At 42.9% G+C, this 23,767-nt stretch overlaps 2 protein-coding genes across 6 annotated transcripts in view; one reads left to right on the top strand and one right to left on the bottom strand.

Annotated features, from left to right (window-relative positions):
* The window catches only part of PLCE1 (phospholipase C epsilon 1), a 346,810-nt gene extending 345,184 nt beyond the window's left edge, over positions 1 to 1,626 (top strand). For all 4 annotated transcript variants that reach the window (XM_050959261.1, XM_050959258.1, XM_050959260.1 and 1 more), the window contains one exon: positions 1,543 to 1,626. The gene's annotated coding sequence lies outside the window, so the exon portion shown is untranslated. The remainder of the gene's footprint in view (positions 1 to 1,542) is intronic.
* Positions 1,556 to 23,767, bottom strand: part of NOC3L (NOC3 like DNA replication regulator) — a 37,050-nt gene continuing 14,838 nt past the window's right edge. The window contains exons 8-22 of one of the 2 annotated variants that reach the window (XM_050959393.1): positions 22,965 to 23,058; positions 22,452 to 22,627; positions 22,040 to 22,168; positions 21,126 to 21,257; positions 20,646 to 20,726; positions 13,481 to 13,581; positions 12,934 to 13,006; positions 12,780 to 12,843; positions 12,617 to 12,688; positions 11,403 to 11,584; positions 10,954 to 11,082; positions 9,269 to 9,366; positions 8,463 to 8,547; positions 7,399 to 7,530; positions 1,556 to 1,878 (exon numbers count right to left, since the gene is read on the bottom strand). In XM_050959393.1, the coding sequence (XP_050815350.1) occupies positions 7,399 to 7,530; positions 8,463 to 8,547; positions 9,269 to 9,366; positions 10,954 to 11,082; positions 11,403 to 11,584; positions 12,617 to 12,688; positions 12,780 to 12,843; positions 12,934 to 13,006; positions 13,481 to 13,581; positions 20,646 to 20,726; positions 21,126 to 21,257; positions 22,040 to 22,168; positions 22,452 to 22,627; positions 22,965 to 23,058 (1,548 nt within the window). In that variant the 3' untranslated portion in view covers positions 1,556 to 1,878. Of the gene's footprint in view, positions 1,879 to 7,052; positions 7,531 to 8,462; positions 8,548 to 9,268; positions 9,367 to 10,953; positions 11,083 to 11,402; positions 11,585 to 12,616; positions 12,689 to 12,779; positions 12,844 to 12,933; positions 13,007 to 13,480; positions 13,582 to 20,645; positions 20,727 to 21,125; positions 21,258 to 22,039; positions 22,169 to 22,451; positions 22,628 to 22,964; positions 23,059 to 23,767 lie in introns of those variants that run through there. The other variant, XM_050959392.1, reaches the window with a different exon arrangement.

The following is a 23,767-nucleotide window of genomic DNA, read 5'->3' as shown; positions in this document are numbered from 1 at the left end:
GGACAGCTGAACTTTACTAAACATTAATTTATATGCATTTAATATTATTCAATTTTAAAAATATGATCTCTTACTTCTCTCTCCATACATAAACTGTTTTTAAATCTCTATATAGAAATACTTGTGGCAGAGCATCTAAGAATTTTATTGTCCCTTTCTGAATCTTTTAAATTTCTTCTAGCTTGCTTGAGCTAAAGTGACAAACCCCAATGTGGAATTCAGGATGACAGTGTACCATCTATGTACATGACAGATGAGTTCCAGACACATTACTATTAGCACTGGGCTTACTCTAACTCCAAAAGATTTTTTCTGAGAGGTACCAGCTAGTTAAGATGGAAGAAAATCTTGCCCAAACAATCTTTAATAATCCCCTTGTCATAAACAGATAGCTAAGGGTTAATGTTCTTTTACCTGTAAAGGGGTAACAACAGTAACCTGAAACACCTGACCAGAGGACCAATCAGGAAACAAGACTTTTTTAAATCTGAGTGGAGGGAAGTTTTGGGGTGTGAGTTCTTTGTTCTTTGTCTTGTGTCTGTGCCCTCTCGGCTCTGAGAGTGATCTTTCTGTCTCCTGCCTTTCTAATCTTCTGTTTTCAAGTTGTAAGTACAAAAATAGTAAGACAATATGGTTATATTGTTTTTTGTATTTACATGTGTGTAGTTGCTGGAGTGTTTTGAATTGTATTTTTTGGATAAGGCTGTTTATTCACTTTTTCTTAAGCAACTGACCCTGTGTATTTGTCACCTTAATACAGAGAGACTATTTTTATGTCCTTTTCTTTCTTTTTATATAAAGCTTTCTTTTTAAGACCTGTTGGAGTTTTTCTTTAGTGGGGACTCCAGGGAATTGAGTCTGCAGCTCACCAGGGAATTGGTGGGAGGGAGAAGTCAGGGGGAAAATCTCTTTGTGTTAGATTTACTAAGCCTGACTTTGCATACCCTCTGGGTGAAGGGGGAAAAGAGATTAGCTATCTCAGTACTTGTGTTTCCAGGACTGGAAACAGGGAGGGTGGAGTCCCTCTGTTTAGATTCACGGAGCTTGCTTCTGTATATCTCTCCAGGAACCCAGGGAGGGAACACCTGGAGGGGAGGAGGGGGAAGGGAAATGGTTTATTCCCCTTTGTTGTGAGACTCAAGGAATCTGAGTCTGGGGGTCCCCCAGGGAAGGTTTTGGGGAGACCACAGTGAGCTAGGCACTGTATAAATCCCTGGCTGGTGACAGCGTTATCAGGTCCAAGCTGGTAACTAAGCTTGGAGGTTTTCATGCTAACACCCATATTTTGGACGCTAAGGTCCAGATCTGGGAAAAAATGTTATGACACCCCTATCACATGAAGCAGTGATTCCTTTCCACTCGTTGTCAATGATCAAGATACTATTTATATCTACTGTGTCACTTCATCAGAATTCACGTAATAAGGCTGCCAATAATACTTTGTTACAAAATTCCTTTAAAATGTACTTTATGGTATGCAGGCACCTATTTATACTCTTGTATTTGAATTTAAATGCTATCGTCATCTCTTCCCTTTTCCAGGTGACTTTAAAGGCCCCAAAATGCCAAAGACAAAAAGCCACTCTCAGGCTGACAAAACCAGAATGAGATAGAGCAAATACGACAATCTTTCTCCACACAGCCTTGCATTTACTTGATAACTGGAACCAACATCACAGATTCCCTTCTGCATTCTCCATGAAGGAAACTGCGGAGGCCTAAACTATTCAGCGCTAGCTTGGCCTATTCCAGACTGTGCTTCTTGGTGACAGATACAGATCTAGTAATGCTGAGTGGGATGTTACAGTTTCTAATGTTTGGAAAGATGCTTGCCAGCATTTGAAAGAGCGATTCCTTTCTTCCCAAATATCTTCACATCTGCAAAATCTGGAGAGGAAGATTTAAGCAGATTTCTTAAATTGTACTTTGTAAACAGAAACATGTCTTTTTTAATAAACAAAAGATATAACTAATTGCTTTAAGGGAAGAGAACTAGACTGTTCTGTGTATTATATGAAAATAATGCACCTTTAATGGTTCCTGTTCAACACTGTTAGGTGATTGTAAAAAGATTTACATAGACTGTAACTTTCTTGGCATCACAGATTTAATTTTGGTGATATACTCAAAACGCTTACCATAGTTATTTATGGTTTATCTACGTTCACAAAATAATCATGTACAAACAGCTAACTAAACCTAATTGATAAGAGATATTTTGACAAGGAACAACATTTTCTTCATTCAAATTCTAGTTTTCCAGGCTTGTGTTTCAAGTAAGAATGATTATTTATTTTCATGTTCCAAGGTATGTGTAATATATTTATCATACTGTACCTTTTAAAAACTGTAGCTTTATCTTTTTTGGTTTAGGGAGAAAATAGTAATTATTTTCTGTTGAAAAGAAACATTCAGAAAATAACTATTGGAAGCATGCAATTGCTTAACATTTCAATTGTGAAATCATAGTAGAATAATCTCAACATTAGTGTGTGTTAGAGAATGGAAAATATTATAGGCATCTAAATATTTTTTATAAATGAGAAAATAACTTCTGCTTATATCCAGAGTGTGTAAAGAACCCAGGCTACTCCATTTGTTTTCCAATATAAACCGTGACATGTTTATGTAGAAGCACTGCTGTAAAGTTTTGTATGTCTGAAATCATGATTTTTTAAAGAAGTTAGTTATAGCTGTATCATTTTCTTCAGTGTTAGTAAAAAGCAGTTCATACTGACTTATACAAAGTAAGGGCACAAATGAAACTGCCATCCTTCTGATGTCCATACACAAGAACCTTGTCTAGTAACTAAACTGTTCAGCACAAGCTTTGGCTACAGTTCAGACGCAGGGATTGCTGTAGATGAATAAATCAAGAAATGGCAAATCAGTTAACTAAGTTGAGAGGACAGAAAGAGAAGCAAGGCTCCATTAAACAATCTGAAGTTGAATGAAATGTAGGGAGATGATTCAAGCAGTCTGATTAGCTAATATAAAGGGTATTAATTCTCTGTGCTGGAGAGTCTACATCCCTGGAATGGTCTCTAGCACAAAAAGCTGCTGTTTCTAAAGAGAATACAGAAAGAAGTTAGAAAGCAACTATCACCGTGCAGGAAGTGCCCTCTTCAGGCTGATTCCAACATTAGAAAAAAAAATAAACTACACATTCAAAACTCCCTTACTGAGGCATACCCAGCAGTCATTCACTGAACCCACACACTTATTTTGAAATTCATCTGTCTTTATCCCATTTTAAAAATAGTAACCATACCAGCTATCTATTCTGAAGTCTGAGAAATTAGCAATATTTTCAAGCAGTGCCATGTCACTTGTCTAAACGTGGTTTTTAGAGTTACACTGGAGAAGATTACACAGATATTTTGAAAAGTGAGTAGGCATATAGCAGCCACTGACTTTACAGGACCCTAAGCTGCTTAGGCTCTTATGAAAATCCTACTAGTCACCTATCTGCATCTTTTTTGAAAATGGGCCTTAAGTCTCTCAATTACTTCAGATTTCAGGACTGTTTATGGTGAACAAAAATAGCTGCTCGAAAGTCCCTATGCTGTTCTTCGATCCTTAGTCCTTCCATGTCTAATTCTAAAGTAACCAGTCCCACTGTGAGAGAGACAGGAAATTCAGTCTCCATGGCACATAATGAAGAACTGAAATTACATGGTGTTTTATTACCCCTTCAAGCAATAGTTGCATTGATAGTGTATAACTACTGTATGTATATCTTTCATATGTCCTTTGGCTAGAGCTTAGATGAAGGTCCGATCCCTTTTTTTAAATGTTTTAGTGTGCGTGTGTATACATATATATATATCCCCTGCATTAGTTGTTAAATCCAGTTAGATGCATGAAAATATTTACCCTTCATTTGATAAATGGATTCTCCACCTATTTCCATTAGCACTGAAAGGAAGATGGTTGGTTCCTGCCAAATTTGGGCACCAGTATCAGCACAGGTGTGGGAAAGCTTTTGTAAATCTACTACAGATCCAGCAGCAGGAGAACTCTTGTGTAGGAATGCCAAAAAACATTGTAATTTCTCATTGCTACTAAACTTGAAACAAAATTTAGATAAGGGCATCCTCGATTATAGCAGGTAAAATCCAGCAGCCATTTAAAAAGCAACAGATTTGTGCTATTTGTGACTAAGATACATTCACTGTGTAACTGCAGGATGTAGTTTATCCATAAGGACATTTTCTCTTTATTTTAGCCTTGCCCAATTGTCATGAATACTTACCAGCCGCAGGACAACACCACCTACTTAAAAACATAGTGGTAATGAGAAAACCTAGCATTGTGCATGTTCGGTTTAAAAAAAAAAAAATCATTTACAGAGGTATGCATGCTAGAATTTTCCAAAACTGATTTAGGGTTTTTTTTTTCATTAATGTACATTGATTTACTTAAATTTTAAAAAACAGGGAAGATTAATCAACAACACATTATGTTCTGCATTAGTTAATTGCATTCATGTTGTTTTAGTCACAGACAAAAGTAGAGGAAGCACATAAGCTTTCCATTTTTATAAGCCTACAAATCCCCCAAAATGAAATTATACAGAGCTATTACTCTTGTGTTAAACTGCTTTAACTTATTTAAAACACCATAAACAGATTTAACATCAAGCTGTTTGGTTAATAGGAAAATTTGTCCTGTTTACCCATAGGTTTCCTTTCTTCAAGAATACAAGTCCACAGATATATATTAAGGGGTTTGATGGATGGAAAGTTGTGGTTCTGCCTCCTTGGCAGTCCACGCTGAATGCCATCATATGGATCTGTGGACCTGGATTTGATAAGGTAACATTTTTATTACAAACTATTCATAGGAAATAATATACCACAGCACAGTATATAATATAAATCTTCCCAAAACCTACAAATGATAGCAGGACTCAACATGGGCAGTCCACTTCCTGTTACCTATTTTGTAAAGAAAACATTTTATTCTACACATAAGCATTTTTTTAACCCTTCCTACCTACGTCTGTATTTGTTTCTATGTAAAGTGAATGCTGGTATCAGCGCTTCATGGGATTGACATTGGAAGCCATAGGTCTTGGCTGTGTTGCACACTACTCAGTTTTCAGGAACTGGATTGTTGTATTGACTGGTGTTCTGTCACGTTTTAAGATTAAAAAAAACAACCTAAAAGATATAAAAGTACTATGTCACATTTTAAAAACATACATCACATTTGTTTTTAGTTTTATTATTACTAATATTACTTGGTGGAATGTGTCAATAACCATCTCCTGAAAATAACAATTAGCCTCTAGAGACCACTATCAAGTTATCAAGAATAAGATTTTAACGGAGAAGTATCTCAGCATTAAGATCACATTCTCTTTAAATGCAATTTGACTTTATAAAAGAGAACCTGTCAGTTGGCTTTTTACTTCAAAATTGAGTCTTCAGCTTCTGAATGCCAGTGATTTTGCTCTAGATCTCAGAATGCAATTTAGCTTCAGCAGATGATTATTAATCACTTTGTTGTTCCTAGCCCATCAGATGTAAGGATGGTGGAGTGTTTGTGATAAACATTTTGTAACTGCTGCAGTGCTACACGGTTGACAAAAGTAACAAACACAAAACAAAAAATAATAGCAGTAAATATTTCTCTCTCACACATATATTGGCTATTTCAACTGATGTATTAGTTGTGCAATTGTCTTTATTCTGCTGCTTTAAAGTGTGTCAGAATGTTTTGTCAATGTTCTACCAGTACGTGCCAGTTTTTATAAATTTTACATAATTTAAAAACTATGTATTTTAAAACTGACTTTCCACCTGGACTACTTTTTCTCTGACTTGAAAAGTAAACTTATATTTGTATATGTTGGAAAAATAAATGGTTTGCAAAGTGGAACGCTAGTTCTTCTTTCCTGAACTGCCAAAACTCTTGGCAATGGGGACCCTTTCTAAAGTTTTCAAAACTTAATCACATCTCTTTCCGCCACCCCCGAGTCATTTAAGAACAGAAGTATTCAAATGCTATGGAGATGGGGGATCATATAAATTACTAAGAGATCCAGAAGACTATGTGGGATACTATTTGTACAAAGCCACAAGCATTCTATAGGTCCTTTTTACAGTTCAGGTAGTAAAAACATAGGTTTTAAAATATACTAATTTATAGGGACTCACCAGTACCTACTTCAAAAGTGAGATTTTTGTGCATTTATGTCTTACTTCTTAGGACTATTTAACCTATTTTGATTGAAAATTGGTAGCATGGTGGTATTAAATTAGATAGATATTTAAAACAGACTTCACATTAATTATGGTAGCACCTAAAGGTCTGATCTGTTCTACAATAAAGGAAACATTTACTAAGTGTTGAGGGTTACCAGCCACGTGAAAGAAGTCCGAGGGCAGGGACCATCTTTTTGTTCTGTGTGTGTGCAGTGCCTAGTCCATTCCTAGGATTCCTGGGGGCTATGATAATACAAACAACCACCACCTTGCACAACTGAAGCCTCTGTTGCATAGCATACCACACACCAAATCAGTTTTACACAAAGTCATATGTAAAGTGAATGTCAGAACTCTCACTTTTAAATAATTTCATGCAATTTATCTGCAAAGCTGACATGAAAATGGCATTAAAAACACAACTTATGCTAAGCTAACCAACCAAAAGGCCAGGGACGAGTACTCATAAGACACACACACAGAAAAGTTTATATCTTTACCCTGAATCTCTTTAACAGTGCTGGTTCACTGAAGATATTGCAGAATGTCTGATTCTGTGACATCCAAAATACCATGAGTAGCACTGGAATTCAGCATATTATGATGCCCAGTTCTGAAATACCTTCAGTGGACCAGTAAACACCAAGAGGATTTCACTGAAAGTCATTTAAAAGAGAGATGAATGGACAGGGCAAGTTAGACAAGAGAAACAATTCAAGGTATTGCTCTCGGGATGCAGAGTCCCTAGATGTCTTAAAATAAGCATCAGAGAACGCAATCCTATGTGAATACTTCCTAAAATATGCATCCAGTTAGTTATAAACAAACAAACCCAACGAATCCCTTGCAAAATATATATTTATGTAAACAAAAAATATTGCAATAATCTACATCTCAAGCAATATTGAAGTCACATGCCTTCAGACTTTTATACTTCCAGAAGTTGCTTTTGTTACAGTTCAGTATGGTTCCTGTGAGAATGCAGCCTACTTAGTTAACCAATAGGTTCTGGTTAACCGCAAAACACTGCTGTTACTTTGTGTGCATCGGGGATGGATCATACACTTTTATCTTTCCATAGCAGGACTTTATCTGAATTCCTGTAAAGATGATGGGCAACAATTTCTGTCTGCTATTCCCCCTCCCCTCCCCCAATTAAGAAGTCAGTTATACTGGGTTGTAATACTTATGATAGGGATGATTCCTTTAAGTGTTTAGCAAAATCCAAGGGTCTGTGAACAGCAGCCTCACTCAGATGTGTCTGAATCAATTCCTTTAAATCTTCATTTAGAAATGAATCCCCTTGTAAAAATTTATCCTGGAAAGAATCAAAATGTTAGATATTTTACATCGTTTATACAACTATCTAAATAAGGTCAACATAGGGGTTTCCATTAGTGTCTCAAAGTAGTAGTGATAATTTTACTACTTTATTTTTCCTTCCCTAGATCACCTTCTGAAGGTGAGGACAGCAAATGTTCACTGATCCCTATTCACCTAGCCAGGGAGAGCTTGTCAGTCTGAGCAGGGGAGATCAGAGAAAGCACTTGCTTTCTAGACATGCTTTCTTCTTTGTAACTAAGCTAAGGGGAGCTTGCCACATCAAACTATTTTCCTCTCCATTTTTAATAACTCAGTTTTAAGAATACTACAGTGTGAAACACCCACACACCTCTCAAAAAACTGTCCTCTAGCCTCTAAGGAGAGGCACAGAAGGCAAAAGGAGCCTAAATTTCCACTCATGGTTTCTGTCAAAGGGCCTGGACAGAAGTGCTCTGTCCCACTGAGGCGTGTTGCAAAGCCCTATGGCAGGCAGACTCCAGAGGAGAAGCAAGTGGGCCATGGTATGGCAAAGTGAGATATTGTCAGAGTTTGTTAGAGAAGCAGTAAGATTCTTAAGCAATAAACAAGACTCAAATTTAAGAGACCTAAGTATCTTTAATGTAAAAACTACGTAGAGTTACTGATTTTTTTTGTTAACTATATTCAGAGGTATTACATGCTAGGTATTCTCACTCAAGTACTAGATAGTTCTACTTCCATCTGCCAATCCCAGTGCTGCTCTGCCAGACATGCAGCTAATGTGATAACCCAGGGGAACAGGCAAGTTTACAAGCCATACAAGTTTTCATACAAGTCAGTTATTTATTTATTCTGTGCTGTCAGAAGGCTGCTGACATTAATAGATTATCAGTAGGAGTTCTAGTATCTATTTGGGTGTTTAAGAAAGGATGTTGAAAGAGACAGTACCTTTTTTCTGGGTGTAACCGATGCTACAGGAGGATTAAAAGTCATTCCTTTCATATTATATGTCTCAAAAAGATCTGTGCCAGATCTACAATACAAGATCAGTTTTACACAATTAAAAAAGACACAGTATGAAGTATATGTCCATAAAATGAGTCTCACTTCAACACTCTATGAACTCAAAGTAACCTGCTCCTCAAATCACTATTTCAGTCATGCAAGGGAAGAATACCTGGTAATACAGAATATCAACTGGAAAAGTGATAGGAATCAGAAATGTAGAGGTAGGACAAATAGACAAATTAAAAGCAATAAAGAGGCTTTAAATTATTATATTGAGATTAACTACACAGCTGTGGCACAAACAAAGATGGAAATGAGGGAGATTAGAGTCCAGCTCACAGAGACAATTGCTATGCTTGCCTGACAAAGTTCCACACAGTCTTCCTTACATACTCCAGAACCCTGCACCGCAACTGGTTTTCATTGAACTGTCACAGCCCAGCAACGCTGCTCCTTATTAAGATCCCTATGCTGCTACTGAGCAACACAACATGCTTTTGCTCCTCTGAGGGCAGAGTATGCTGCATTTGCAGGACTTTTATCCTCTGCATGGCCAGGAAACAAGCCCTTAGAGAAAGCAGCCAGCTTTTGGTGCTTATAAAAGAACCATCATACTTTTGTTCTTCAAAAGTATTTTTCTTGCAACATATGGAAAATTACTCACTGGGGAATTTTATAACACAGAACAAATAGCTTCTACTTTGCCAATGAACTATTTTTCAAAACATATGCATCATATCTCCCACCTTCGGCTCAGATCTGGTCTGAGAGCTTCTGAACCTTCAGCTGGAGCTCCAGCAATAAGGTGATCTGCAAATTTCTGTACTGTCGGATGATAGTGTCTCTGAAAGAAAGAAGGGGATTGGTGAGGTACAGGATAGCATGTACTTAGGTACTTCGACAATAATTATAATACTGTATTTACACACTGCATAGAAACTTTCAGCAAACTTCTTTTCTGTTTCAGGATGAGACTAAGGATTAGCCAGTGTTCTAAGGGTTACACATGCTTTGTTACCAACTCATAAAACCAATCAAATAGTTTGGATGCAATGTCCATGACAGTTTCACTATAGTTAATCTTAACTCTTTTTCTTCCAGTAGATAGTTCTAGCCAGGGTTATAGACAAACATTTTCCATTATCTATTTGCAGAGATAGGCCTTAAATATAAGTTCTGGAATGAGTAGGCTGCATTAAAAGCATACTGATAAAACGTAAGGGCCATAAAGGTTTTCATTAGGCTAACAGCTCCACTGAAACAATTTATCAAACAAACAGGTTAATGTAAAGATTTCCCTTACTGCCATCTTTGTCCCTCCCTCAGATAGGTAGTTAATCTCAGTATAATAATTTAAAGCCTCTTCACTTGTTTTTAATTTTAGTCTAGTTGGTCTAACACTCAACTCTGTATAATTTCTCTGTTTATCTGCAACACAATAACTTTGCAATGCCACATTCCAATCAATTTCAAAATTAAAAGAAATGTTCTATGCACTGGTAGGCACAAACCTATTGATTCTGCTGCAAATAGGAACACAGGAAAAGATTGAATCACAGGAAAATCAGGCAGAGGAATCTCTCTGCTGCGCCCCCTGCTGCACATTAACCTGCTGTGCTGGGAGCGTGGATTCTACTAGAAAGAAGAAAGCCTTTCAGGGAGGATTTTGAGAGGGATGGGGAGGAGAGAATCCAAGACTGCAGGGATGAGGTAGTGGGGGAGTAGAGACCCAGAGAGAACTGAGGAGTGGGGGTGAAAAATGGTAGTGACGAGGGAAGCAGGGACAAGGGGGAAAAGGGAGATACTGGGTGGATTGGCAAGGAAGCAGAGATCCATAGTGGGGGGAGCATAGGAGACAGGGAAGGGAAAGTGGCACTGGAGGAAGGGGGAGAAGCAGGGATCTGGAATGGGGAGGAATGAAGGGACCATATCGTGGGGAATGAGGGTGCGCACATGGTACATGGGGAGAGGGATATGGAACACACTGAGAGCCCATGGCCTATGACAGAGAGGTGGATGGGGGCACACAGAGCTCCTGTCATGAGGGAAGGGTTGGAGGGGGGAGTTGCAGGGAGGCCCTGAAACACGCTGCCACACAGGGAGATTGTAGGGAAGAATGAAGGGATGCAAGTAGACCTGGCGGGTGCAACGTGCTTGGCGTACACTAGCCACAAAGCATGAGACTCCCTAGCATAAATACACAGAAAGAGTGTACACAGAACACAAGATTTCATCAGCCACCATCACAACAACCTACCTGGAAATACTATTGTAACAAACTGAAAGTACTGAGTTAGCAGAAGTTAGACAGGCGTATGTCATTCATTTAGAATCCACAGTCTAGAGATTACAGCACTGAGCTGAGCTTTGTATTTAGTTAAGCATATAAACATTTAGCAAGCTCCCCAGAATTACCCAAATAGTAACTCACCCGTAGCGCATGTAATTCCCACAGAGCTGTGTTCTGGGCATTGCAACACTCTGGCTCATCCAATTCTGGGAGATAAAGTCCACTACCGTGAGCCTCATTGTCTAGCAGGAGGTCTGTTTTTGGGAATGTCTATCACACCATCACATAGAAAAATTGATTATCTCACATAAAAAAGTTAAATGCATATAACATGGTAACACAAGTTTAAGAGTGTAACCAAACATTCAGCACTATTTAGACTCAGCAGTACTTACGGAAATCCTGCTTTCATATTTAAAATATGTCAAAATATTCTGCAGTAAAATAAAACAATTTAAACACTACATAACAATTCATGGACTAGTAAATTCTGCAACCCAGCGTCTCCCCCAATTGTAGAGGAGACTGCTAGCAGAAAGGAAATAATCAAGTAAGAAATTTTCCATTCCAGCAAGTGACTAAGAACTTACTTGCATCAATATTCTGTTGGTTGCCAAGATCCCAACACTGGAATTTGGAAGGACATGGAGAGCAAGTGTGGAAAGTCGCTTTATGAAAGCAAGGGCTCGTTGCTGGGAAACCTGTTTCCTACGTTTGGTAAGCATTACATCCAGGCATTGAAGCACTATCACCATGTCATCATTTGTAGCACCTGAAAAATCAGAATATGTAAAAAACTTATTTAAAGGCAGCAAGAGATTTTCCACACGAGAAAGAAAATACTCTGTGAAGGAGGTTGTTTAGAAATTAGAGCCCTAGATCTATTTATTTATCCATTCATTCTACTATTTATGTACTAAAGCATAAATAATAGTTCAAACAACAGTGGTTATTAACATGATAGACAAAAACACCCATTTACTTTTATAAAACATATAGTTAATTCATGAGTTCCTCCTATACAAGATAATGAAATCCATTTTAACTAAATGAATCCTTACTTTAATAGGTATCTTTTCATAAAGTGTTAAAGCATATATTAAGAGCAATTAATGTTGAAAATATAAAACTTACAAAAGATCAATAGAGATTTCAATTGCCTCTGCAAAGAATCAAGTCATATGGAGTCAAAAGACAGATTTCTATGAGAGGTTAGATCGGGGATGGGCCATTAGAAGCCCAGGGGCAGCATCTGGTCCACCAGATCATTTTATTTGGCCCACCACAGCCCAGCTCAGGGCAAGCAATCCAGCAATGCCAGGGGCAGGAAAGGATGGGAGGGCCCCGCCTGCATACATTCATGTCATATGATGCTATAGCAAGAGCCAATGGGCAGACGCAGGAAGTCAGGCCCAGCCCAAGCTCCACAGGCCACTAGCTACTGCTGTGGGATGAGTGCGAGGCAGATGTGCTCTCCAACCCCTCCCCTAGATGGCAAGGTGTGACATTCCCCCGGTCACATCCATCGGCCCACCAGAGAGTTTTAGTGGATTCTGTGGCCCTGTGCTATCTTAAAGTTACAAGTGCCTGGGTTAGATGCTGATTCAAAGTCACTCACTAGACCCTAATGAAATCTGACACTATTTGAAATTCGTATTAAGTAATGCCATAATATATATACTAACTTGAGAGAAGAACCAAGCAGTTAAAACAAAGGATGGCAAAGGCATCTTAAAATTAAGTATCATACAAATAAAATCAACAGTCTATGCATTCAGATGTTAAAATAAGACACTGAAGTTACCTGCATGTAGCTTAAATAGTGTCCTGTAAAGGTGACTGTAGAACTTCGAAGGGTCAATGTTAAGAACATCACCTATTTAAAAAATAATCCCAGATAAGTAGGTTTACTTCACTAACCTATCAGCTAAAATCAAATTATGACGTTTATATTTTAGAGAATTTACCTTGGCCAGACAGAATATGAAAAGCAGTGAGAACGCAATGAAGACTCTCCCGATAGCTTAGATCCTGGGAATTCAGAAGAATAGCTGATAGATAAAGCTTTACTTTCAAAAAATGTCTCAGGAAATTACCTCATTAGGAAAAAGCTTAACTTACCCCAGATGCAATGAGAGAATGCAGAACAACCAACAGGTCATCAAAAAATTCTACATTTATCAGATGGGCAAACCTAGAATCAGGGAGATTTTTATTTTTCTGTAACTATAGACAGTTTTCTCTGCAAGCTTATTCAAAGCATTCTGTGACCTGCCAAAGACTACATCCTCTACTTCCATCAAATGCCCTACTCTATATTTGCACAGCGTGATAATGCAATCCCTAGACACATATCTCAACTTTTCATTAACACTACTGCACAGAGCAAAGAATGACTTTCAATTTCTTTATTAACACACCAGAATAAATAATGCAATCACCTAATGATTTAAAGGATTTTTGTGATGTAAATCCGATACTGACAATTAGATATTACAATGAAAGACATTAGAAATGCTCAAATATACAAACGGATGCACTTTGGTGTGCTTTATTCATCTATTCTTCATGCAGTTCAACTGCTCATACAAAAGATTCTAAAATGTCTTTTTGCTGACTCATTTTTTTCTAAAATACATAGAAAATAATATTGACTCATAGCTCTTACTTTGCAAGACCTTCCAGTACTGCAGGCAAAAGAGGGGATTTCTGTACTTTCTTCAGTATTCTGAAGTAAGTTAAAAATACAATATTCAGAGTCTCTGTGTGCTGTGGGAAAAAGTACATAAAATCATATCAGTATGCATAGAAAAAAGACGGTTACTCACCTTTGTAACTGTTGTTCTTCAAGATGTGTTGCTCATATCCATTCCAGTTAGGTGTGCGCGCCGCGCGTGCACGTTCATCGGAAACTTTTTACCCTAGCAACTCCAGTGGGCCGGCAGGTCGCCCCCTAGAGTGGCGCCGCCATGGCGCTTGATATATACCCCTGCCGGCCCACCCGCTCCTCAGTTCCTTCTTGCCGGCTACTCCGACAGTGGGGAAGGAGGGTGGGTGTGGAATGGATATGAGCAACACATCTCGAAGAACAACAGTTACAAAGGTGAGTAACCATCTTTTCTTCTTCGAGTGATTGCTCATATCCCTTCCAGTTAGGTGAATCCCAAGCCTTACCTAGGCGGTGGGGTCGGAGTGAGAAGTCGCGGCATGGAGCACTGCAGAGCCGAAGGCCGCATCATCTCTGGACTGCTGGACCAGGGCGTAGTGGGAAGCAAAGGTGTGGACCGATGACCAGGTCGCTGCCCGACAAATCTCTTGGATGGGCACTCGGGCGAGGAAAGCCAGGGACGACGCCTGCGCCCTGGTAGAGTGCGCAGTCACATGGCCCGTAGGCACGTGAGCCAAGTCATAGCAGGTCCTGATACAGGACGTCACCCACGAGGATAACCTCTGCGAGGAAATGGGAAGCCCCTTAATGCGGTCCGCTACTGCCACGAAAAGTTGGGGGGATTTGCGGAACGGTTTGGTTCTGTCCACATAAAATGCGAGAGCCCGACGGACATCAAGCGAGTGGAGCTGTTACTCCCTGCGTGACAAATGAGGCTTTGGGAAAAAGACGGGGAGGAAGATCTCCTGGTTGATGTGAAAGGCTGAGACCACCTTGGGGAGAAAGGCAAGATGCGGTCTTAGCTGTACCTTATCTTTATGGAAGACCGTATACGGGGGATCTACCGTGAGGGCCCGGAGTTCCGACACCCGCCTAGCTGAGGTGATGGCCACTAGAAAGGCAGTCTTCCAGGAAAGATAGAGCAGGGAACAAGTCGCTAACGGCTCAAAGGGAGGTCCCATGAGCCGAGCCAGAACCAGGTTGAGATCCCAGGTAGGGGCGGGGGGTCGGATGTTGGGGTAAAGACGTTCTAGTCCCTTCAGGAACCTAGTCACCGTCGGGTGAGAGAAAACCGAGTGGCCATCCCCCCCCGGATGAAAGGTGGAGATAGCCGCCAAGTGAACCCGCAGGGACGATATCGCCAGGCCCTGTTGCTTGAGGGACCAGATGTAGTCCAAAATATTGGCGATAGAAACCTCCATAGGGAGGAAACCCCTCTCTGTGCACCAACATGAGAAATGCTTCCACTTGGCCGAGTACGTCACTCTGGTGGAAGGCTTCCTGCTGCCCAGGAGTACTTCACGTACCGGGGTAGAGCAGTGTAATTCGGATCTGGTCAGCCACGCAGGAGCCACGCCGCAAGGTGCAGCAACTAGAGGTCCGGGTGACAGAGTCTGCCTTGGTCCTGGGTGATCAGGTCCGGGTGAAGGGGCAGGGGGACTGGGTTGGCTATGGCCAGGTCCAGCAACATGGGGTACCAATGCTGCCTGGGCCACGCTAGAGCTATCATAATCACGTGGGCCCTGTTCCTGCGCACCTTCAGAAGGACCTTGTGGACCTGCAGGAACGGAGGGAACGCGTAGAACAGGTGGGTCGTCCACGGGATAAGGAAGGCGTCCACTACCGACCCGGGCTCCCGGCCCTGAAAGGAGCAGAACGCCTGGCATTTCCTGTTCCCCCTGGACGCGAAGAGGTCCACCCGGGGACAACCCCACCTCTGGAAGAGTGAGAGGGCGACGTCCGGGCGAAGGGACCACTCGTGTGAGAGGAAGGATCTCCTCAGGCAGTCCGCCAGCGTGTTCCGTACTCTGGGGAGGAAGGAAGCCGTGAGGTGAATGGAGTGGGCTATACAAAAGTCCCAGAGCTGCATCGCCTTTTTACATAGGGGAGAGGATCTCGTGCTGCCCTGCTTGTTGATATAGTACATGGTCGTCGTGTTGTCGGTGAACACCGAGACACAGCGACCTCGAAGCTGATGGGAGAACGTTTGACAAGCAAGACGGACTGCTCTCAATTCCCATATGTTGATGTGGAGATTCACCTCCTGAGGGGACCAGAGGCCCTGTGTCCTCAGGGTTTCCACAGCCCAGATCTGAGGCATCCGTTGTTAGGGACATCGAGGGCTGGGGCGGATGAAATGGGAGCCCTGCACACACGACGGACTGGTCTAGCCACCAGCGGAGGGAATCCAATACTCCTGGGGGTTGGTGACAACTGTGTCCAGCGAATGTCTGGTCGGTCGGTACTGCACGATGAGCCAAGATTGGAGGGGCCTCATGCGGAGCCGCGCATAACCTGTCACAAATGTGCAGGCCGCCATGTGGCCTAAGAGGGTTAGGCATGTCCTTATAGAGGTTGGGGGGCCGCCAGCAAGCGCTGAATGATGGCAGACAGCGACTGGAACCTGGGCACGGTAGAAGGGCCCTGGCCAAGGTGGAGTCCAGGACGGCCCCGATGAACTCTATCCTCTGCGTGGGGAGCAGAGTGGACTTATCCATGTTGATAATGAGGCCCAAGGTAGTAAAGAGGCCGCAGATCCTGCGGATGTGGTTGCGGACCTGCAGCTCTGACGTGCCCCGAATGAGCCAATCGTCGAGGTAAGGGAACACGTGAATGCGACTGCGCCGAAGATATGCGATGACGACAGCCATGCATTTGGTGAATATCCTCGGGGCCGTGGAGAGGCCAAATGGGAGGACCGCAAATTGGTAATGATGGCGGTTGACCATTAACCGAAGGAAACGTCTGTGTTGTGGCAATATGGCGATATGAAAGTAAGCGTCCTGCATGTCGAGGGCGGCGTACCAGTCTCCAGGATCCAGAGATGGGATAATGGTCCCCAGGGATACCATGCAGAACTTCAACTTCACCACGTTTGTTGAGTTCCCGCAGGTCGAGGATAGGTCTGAGGCCTCCCTTGGCCGTGGGGATCAGGAAGTAGCGGGAATAAAACCCCTTGCCCTTCTCTTTCTCTGGAACCACCTCTATGGCTCCTTTGTCAAGGAGCGTCTGCACCTCCTGGCGGAGGAATTGCTCGTGAGAGGGGTCCCTGAAGAGGGACGAGGGTGGGGGGCGGGAGGGAGGGAAAGACAAACTGCAGACGGTAATCCCGTCTGCACAGTGCGTAAGACCCAGCGGTCGGATGTTATTTGGGTCCACGCCTGGAGGAAAAACGAAAGGCGGTTGGAAAACGGGGGGGAAGGATCCGTGGGGGAAACTGGTACCGCGCCCTCGGGCGAGCCTTCAAAAGGAAGGTTTGGGCCCAGGTGGGGCTTTGGAGGAGCTCTGGTTCTGCCCCCCTTGGTTGCCCGACTGTCTGCGCCTGCCATTCCTGCCATGGCGCCTATTGGGGTCCTGCCGCTGGCGGAACTGGGGGTATTGTCGGCGCTGCTGCTGTTGTTGCGGCCGGAAGGGTCTGCGTTGTGTCCCGGGTGTGTGCATCCCAAGGGAGCGCATGATGACCCGATTGTCCTTCAGACTTTTTAGTCTGGGGTCTGTCTTCTCCGAGAACAGACCCTGACCTTCGAACGGGAGGTCCTGGATGGTATATTGGAGCTCCGGTGGAAGGCCAGAAACCTGAAGCCAGGAGATGCGGCGCATTGTAACCCCTGAGGCGAGGGTACGAGCGGCAGAGTCTGGTGCATCCAAGGAGGCCTGCAACGAGGTTCTTGCGACCTTCTTGCCCTCGTCAAGAATTGCCGCAAATTCTTGACGCGCCTCCTGTGGTAACAGCTCCTTAAACTTATCCGCTGCCACCCAAGAGTTAAAGATGTAGCGGCTAAGGAGGGCTTGCTGGTTGGAAACCCTGAGCTGAAGGGCCCCCGCCGAATAGACCTTGCGGCCGAGGAGGTCCATATGCCTGGCCTCCTTGGACTTGGGGGCTGGGGCCTCTTGTCCATGACGCTCCCTCTCGTTCACCGACTGCACTACTAGGGAGCACGGTGTCGGGTGAACATGGAGGTACTCATAGCCCCTGGAGGGGGCCATGTACGTATGCTCCACGCCTCGTGCAGCAGGGGGAATGGAGGCTGGCGACTGCCAGATCGTATTGGCGTTGGCCTGTATAGTCCGAATAAAGGGCAGGGCGACCCTGGTGGGAGCATCTGAGGAGAGGATGCTCACCACGGGATCTTCGATCTCGGAGACCTCCTCATCTTTCAGGTTTAAGTTCTGCGCTACGCGCCTGAGGAGGTCCTTGTGCGCCCTGAAGTCGAGTGGGGGAGGGCTGGTGGAGGATATGCCTGCTACTGCCTCATCGGGAGAGGACGATGAGGAGACCCCTGGCAAGAGAGTGTCCATGAGGGGGTCTGTCTGAGCCCGCGCCTCTGCCTCTGGAGGGAGCTCAGGGTCCTGTTGTTTGGACCTGTCCTCCCCGTCTGGAGAGGGAGGGGGGCGAGACAGTGATGCCTCCGGCGCCCTGTGCTCAGCCGTCGCAGGTCTAGGAGGAAGTTGCTGGGGGTCCTGGGCTTGGTGGTACGCCCAGGGTGTCCAGAACCCCCACTGCTGCGGTCCCTGGTCCTGCGGAGGAGGGTCCTGAAAAAGGGCCGCGTGCCTGTTTGTGTCCAGTGCATAAGCACTGTCTGCCTGTGACGACACAGACGGCTGTCTGGAAGGCCATGGAGGAGCCGAACGCGGCTGGTAGGGATCCCTTCGTCCTGACGCCGAAGATGTTCTCGGTGCCGGGGACCGGTACCGGGAATCATACCGGTGCCAGGATCGGGAACGGTGCCTGCCTTCGACTCGGTGCCGGGATCGGGATCTGTCTCCGACTCGGTGCCGGGATCGGGACTTGCCACCGACACGGTGCCGGGAGGTCGACCGGGACCGGGACCTGCCACCAGCTTGGTGCCGGGAGGTCGATCGAGGAGTTGAGCGCCGGTGGGAACGGCTCCTAGAGTCCCAGTGCCGGTAGTGGTGACTTGAACCAGACCGGGACTGTTTGGAGGATGACCGGTGCCGCGAGTGCGACCGGTGCCGCCGAGGGGAGCAGTGCCGGGACTGCGAGCGGCGCCGGGAGCAGGAGCGTCCACGGTGACGGAGCCTCGACAGCGAACATGAGTCCCGAGACGGCGCTCTCATCGTCGGCTTGCCTCTGGACACAACCCGCACCGGGGGTACCGGGGGTGGAAGCTGAGTTGGCTCTGTAAGAGCGATTAGGTCCCATGCCGAAGCAAAAGTCTCTGGCGTCGATGGGACCAATAGCTCAACCCCAGATCTTATGGGGGAGCTTGGAGGGACCGGACTCGACGGACCCTCCCAGACCGGACTCGACGGACTCTCCCGGCCCGGAGTCGACGGGATCCCTGCTGGTGGTGCCGGTGCCGAGGCAGGTGCCGGGCGTTCCACTCGAGTCTGCCTGGATGGAGTCGCAGACTTCCAGGGCCTTGCTTCGGGTCCCGGTGCCGGGGAAGGACGGTGCCGGGGTGTCTTTCCGGTGCCGGCACGGTCCGGTGCCAGTGTAGAGGCGACGGTCTACGAAGCTGCCGGGTTGAGTGCCGCTTCCATAAGGAGAGTCCTTAATCTCTGGTCCCTCTCCTTTTTTGTCCTAGGCTTAAAAGCCTTGCAAATGCGGCACTTGTCCGAGATGTGCGATTCCCCCAGGCACTTTAAGCACACGTCGTGGGGATCGCTGGTCGGCATCGGCTTCTTACAGGCCGCGCATTGTTTGAAGCCCAGCGAACCAGGCCTGGGCCCGGTGCCGGGTGCCAGGAAGGGCTACGGCTCAAACCCGCTAACAACTATTTACAAATATATACAAAACACCAATTAACTGACTATACTTAACAACTATTTACTACTAACTACAACTATGAACTGTAAAACGAAGGAGAGCTAGGGACGTGGAGGACAGCAATGCCGCGCTCCAAAGTTCCAACGACCGACATGGCGGTAAGAAGGAACTGAGGAGCGGGTGGGCCGGCAGGGGTATATATCAAGCGCCATGGCGGCGCCACTCTAGGGGGCGACCTGCCGGCCCACTGGAGTTGCTAGGGTAAAAAGTTTCCGACGTGCGGCACGCATACCTAACTGGAATGGATATGAGCAATCACTCGAAGAAGAACAGGTATTGCTGATTCATTTAAACTAAACTCAAAGCTTTCCTTTTCCTCTTACTTTTTTGAATTTTGAACTCACTAGCCCCCAAAATCCTAATAATTACAAATATAGCTTTCCAAAAATTCCTATCACAGAGGATACAGTCACACACTACTGAGTCAGCAGGTGGATTTTAGATTATGTAATAAACTAACATTAACGGCAATATTTCTAAATTTGACCAACATAAATCATGCTTTTAAATTCCACTTTGACGCAACATCTCATTCAAAGAAAGAATGGAGAAGACCTGCTTAAATATAAATAAAAGGAAATAAATGCCAACAAACTGATACTGAACAGTTGCATATATTTAAAGGGAAGCTGTTTTAAATAGGTACTGTCAGGCTGCCAGTGTGCCTGTCACCCTGCGGTAAGGACTACACAACTGAAACTGAAAACTGACATCATAATAAACATTGATAGGGCTTCTAGCAGCAGAATTTTTCTGACACATATAAAGGAACCCTATTACAGATTCAAGTAATTCCAGTCTGCTGTAGACTGTAACCTAGTCAGTCAGTTACAAATTACAGGTATTCTTTTCCTTTCTTTGTGCTCCACCTGTGTTTGTATAATTTCAGTGTCCTCAACATAGCTAGGTCAGTTAGTTGCAAAAAAATGAACCCTCCCCAGCTCCTACCTCATGACATACAATAACCTTTCTGCCTGAGAAAAGGCCTTCCATGCCTCGTATCACTAGCCTCTCAGTGCACTATCATTACCGAATGAGCTAATGTGACAAAGAAAAGACAACAAATTGGACCACAAAAGAGACTTCAGACAGCTAGTTTTAATTGCTTGCAAGAACATATGCAAAAGCAGAAAAATAATTTCTCCAATTCCCTACCAGTTTCAGTTTTTTTTCTTTACTCTCTGAGGCTTCTGCTTCCAGGAGTTCTCGTTCCAGCTTCTCTTCTGCTTTCTTCCACTGAAAATATATTCATTTTAAAGACATTTAATATTCTGGCAAATTAAAAAATTCCACTTCTCACTAAGCCTGGAGCCCCAGAGTCCACAGGTATCTGGAATAACTGTGTTCAGCGCTCTGCTGATCCTTTGAGAGTCCCCTGGTGGAATGAAGTTGTCTTAATGATGGCAGAAGGATAACTCATTTTCTAAACATCCCCTTCCCACCAACTAATAAACAACCGAGTCATTATTAAAAGTTTTGCTAATTATTATAATAAATACCGGGAAAAGGACAGGATTAGAAAGATCAAACATTCCTTGATGTGCCCCAAAATGCTCTATATACAGTGCTAATGCAACGCATTTACCAGTGCCAAAAGGATAGTGAAGGTAACAGAGGAGTTAATTTCAACTATACCTTTCTTTGCATCCTTGAAAGATTTTTCCTTTTCTCCTTAAAGGACATGAACTTTTTCTTTGCAGTAATGTCTTCTGCGTCTTTTTTTACTTCTACTTCTTTAATTCTTAGATGAAGGAATATTTTTAGCACCTAAAATTGAGAAAGAAACCATAACATATTTAGTGCCTGAAGTTTAACAAAGTCATGTGCAGCAAATTTACAACAGATTATCAACATCAGGAACTTCAAGATTGCGTGTGTCTGACTGAGCTTTTGCCATGTAACACTGGAGAATCTTACAGTTTTATATAGCTAATTAGAAAACATACACAATGCATTTTCATAAAATACTAATTTACAGCAGTCTTCCTTTAACTATAAACTCTGGCTCCTGCAACATATTTAGTCACCTTAACCTATTTTCTTGGCTTAAATCCAGTGACTAGAACCTATAACCTGAGCATGCCTTAATTTGTTAGTCAATCAGACTACACCCCTTGTAGGCACAACTGCAAAAATATCCCCATGCAAAGGAAAGATAGGAAGTACAGTAAGAGTCCAATATGGCTTCATCAGAAGCTATTTAATTACCTGAAAATAAAAAAAAGAAGCCTACAAAAAGAGGAAACACGAATAACCAAGGAGTACAAAAGAGCAGCACAAGCATGAAGGGAACAAATCGAAAAGCTCAGGCACAAAATTAGTTGCACCTAGCAAAAAGCAGTAAGAGGAAGTTCTTTAAACGCATCAAGTTTGTCAATCAGACTACATCCCTTGTGTCTTTTTTAAGGGAAGTCAAGAAGCCCTAAACTTGTTCTATGCTCAGGAAAAGTGAAGAAATACTCGATGGCTTTGTATAGTTTTTGTATAGTCTTTCACTGTTTTTGCCATTGTCAAAAGAAAATTCTAAAGTACAACAGAAAGAAACTTACCTCAGGTCTAACATCATAATTTCTGCTCTTTACAAGGCCAGAAATCACCTTAACAACACCCAGAGAAACAGAGCCCAGTTTGTCTTGTTTAAAGAGTTTCTTTACAGATTCACAGCACATTTCAGAAATCTGTAAAGTTAATTGAAACGTTTATTCTCAGAAAATGATATAAAAAAGAGACAAGTTCATGCCAATAATTACTCAACTAAGTTTCTATGTCAAAATTTAAAATGGTGTGAATATCCACTTTCAATAAAAAAGTCATCAAGTACAGAGAGAAAGTCTGTAAAACAAAGTGTTGAAAAGAGAGGCATGCTATGGTTGCTTTGTAATTAACTTTCAAAAGTTAGAAATATTTTTCATATAAGAGAACACCTCTTAAAATCAAACAAATAATTAGAAAGATACCCACCAATTTTGATGTGTCATTCATGAGAGGTACAATCAGGACAATGATGTTATTGTGGAAATTGAAGTGAGGCAGCACTACAAGAAGCTCACACAGGCACTTGACTGCAATCTCTGCCAGACCTTTATATGCTTTTAATGAGATCACGTTACTTTTCTTCAGCTTCCTTTGCTTCCAGTCTGAATAAAACATTATTTTTGTTGTTGTTATTATGCAAAACTTAGCTACTGCATTATTTCTGAGTATTTTTCTGGCAGCTTTCTTAATGCTTTAGTAAAACAAATCTCAAGTACAGCTTTCTATGAAATAACAATCAGAACATGTTAGGTGCAGAAAGCAATATTCATTCCAAGCATAAACACTTATCCTGCAAACACTTATACAGGCAAGTAGCTTTGTGCACATAACTAGGCCATTTCAGTTCAACAGGACGATGCATGTGCAATTGATGGCAGGATCAGGACCTTGTATCTAGGCATGTACTTAACTAAGAAATGAGGGAAAGCCACACTATACCTTTAACTGTTTGTTCCAGATTTTCCAAGTAAAACTTGTACTGGCTCACAAGGCCTTCTTCAAACTCTCTTAGTTTCTGAGTTTCTTTTCTAACCTGTAAACATAATACAGGTGAATTATTTTTAAAGACCTAAGTATTTCAGTTAACTAATACTGCCAATATAAGGTTTGGTGTTTGTTTTTTTCCCCTTGTTTTGGGGATTGGTTTCGTATTTTTTTTTTAATCCAATGAAGTTTAGTTTTTACAAGAGCTTTCCCAGGTATTATACAGCTCTACCCCAATGTAACACGACCTAATATAACACAAATTCAGATACAACGCGGTAAAGCAGCGCCTCGGGAGGACAGCGCTGCGCACTCCGGTGGATCAAAGCAAGTTCGATATAACGCGATTTCACTTATAACGTGGTAAGATTTTTTGGCTCCAGAGGACAACGTTATATTGGGGTAGAGGTGCATTAAAATTAACTTTTCTGTACACGTTTTGCTGCTTGGAGACCTTTTTCTGCCCACTAGATCTACTTCACTAACAGGTATTTAAGAGGGATTTAGGAATAGGACTGCCTTTATGTAAAACAAGTTTAAAGCCAGAATCCTGAGTTGTGCCACCTCAATTGGTAAACACCTTCTAAACCAACATTTTACAAAATTCCAGGAGAATAAGGTATTCTGCTTTTATTTAGCAGAGAATGAAAAGTACATGCAGAAATCTGATCCAATGTAAGGGACATACAGGAAAATAAATCTGAATTAACTAAAGTGTGAATTTGAAGTGGATCAGTAAAACTGTATTAAACCCCATG

Source organism: Gopherus flavomarginatus, chromosome 6 (genome assembly GCF_025201925.1).
Source record: "Gopherus flavomarginatus isolate rGopFla2 chromosome 6, rGopFla2.mat.asm, whole genome shotgun sequence".
Lineage (NCBI taxonomy): Eukaryota > Metazoa > Chordata > Testudines > Testudinidae > Gopherus > Gopherus flavomarginatus.
The sequence above is the reverse complement of the archived record's forward strand: the minus strand, read 5'-3'. Positions and strand labels throughout refer to the sequence as shown.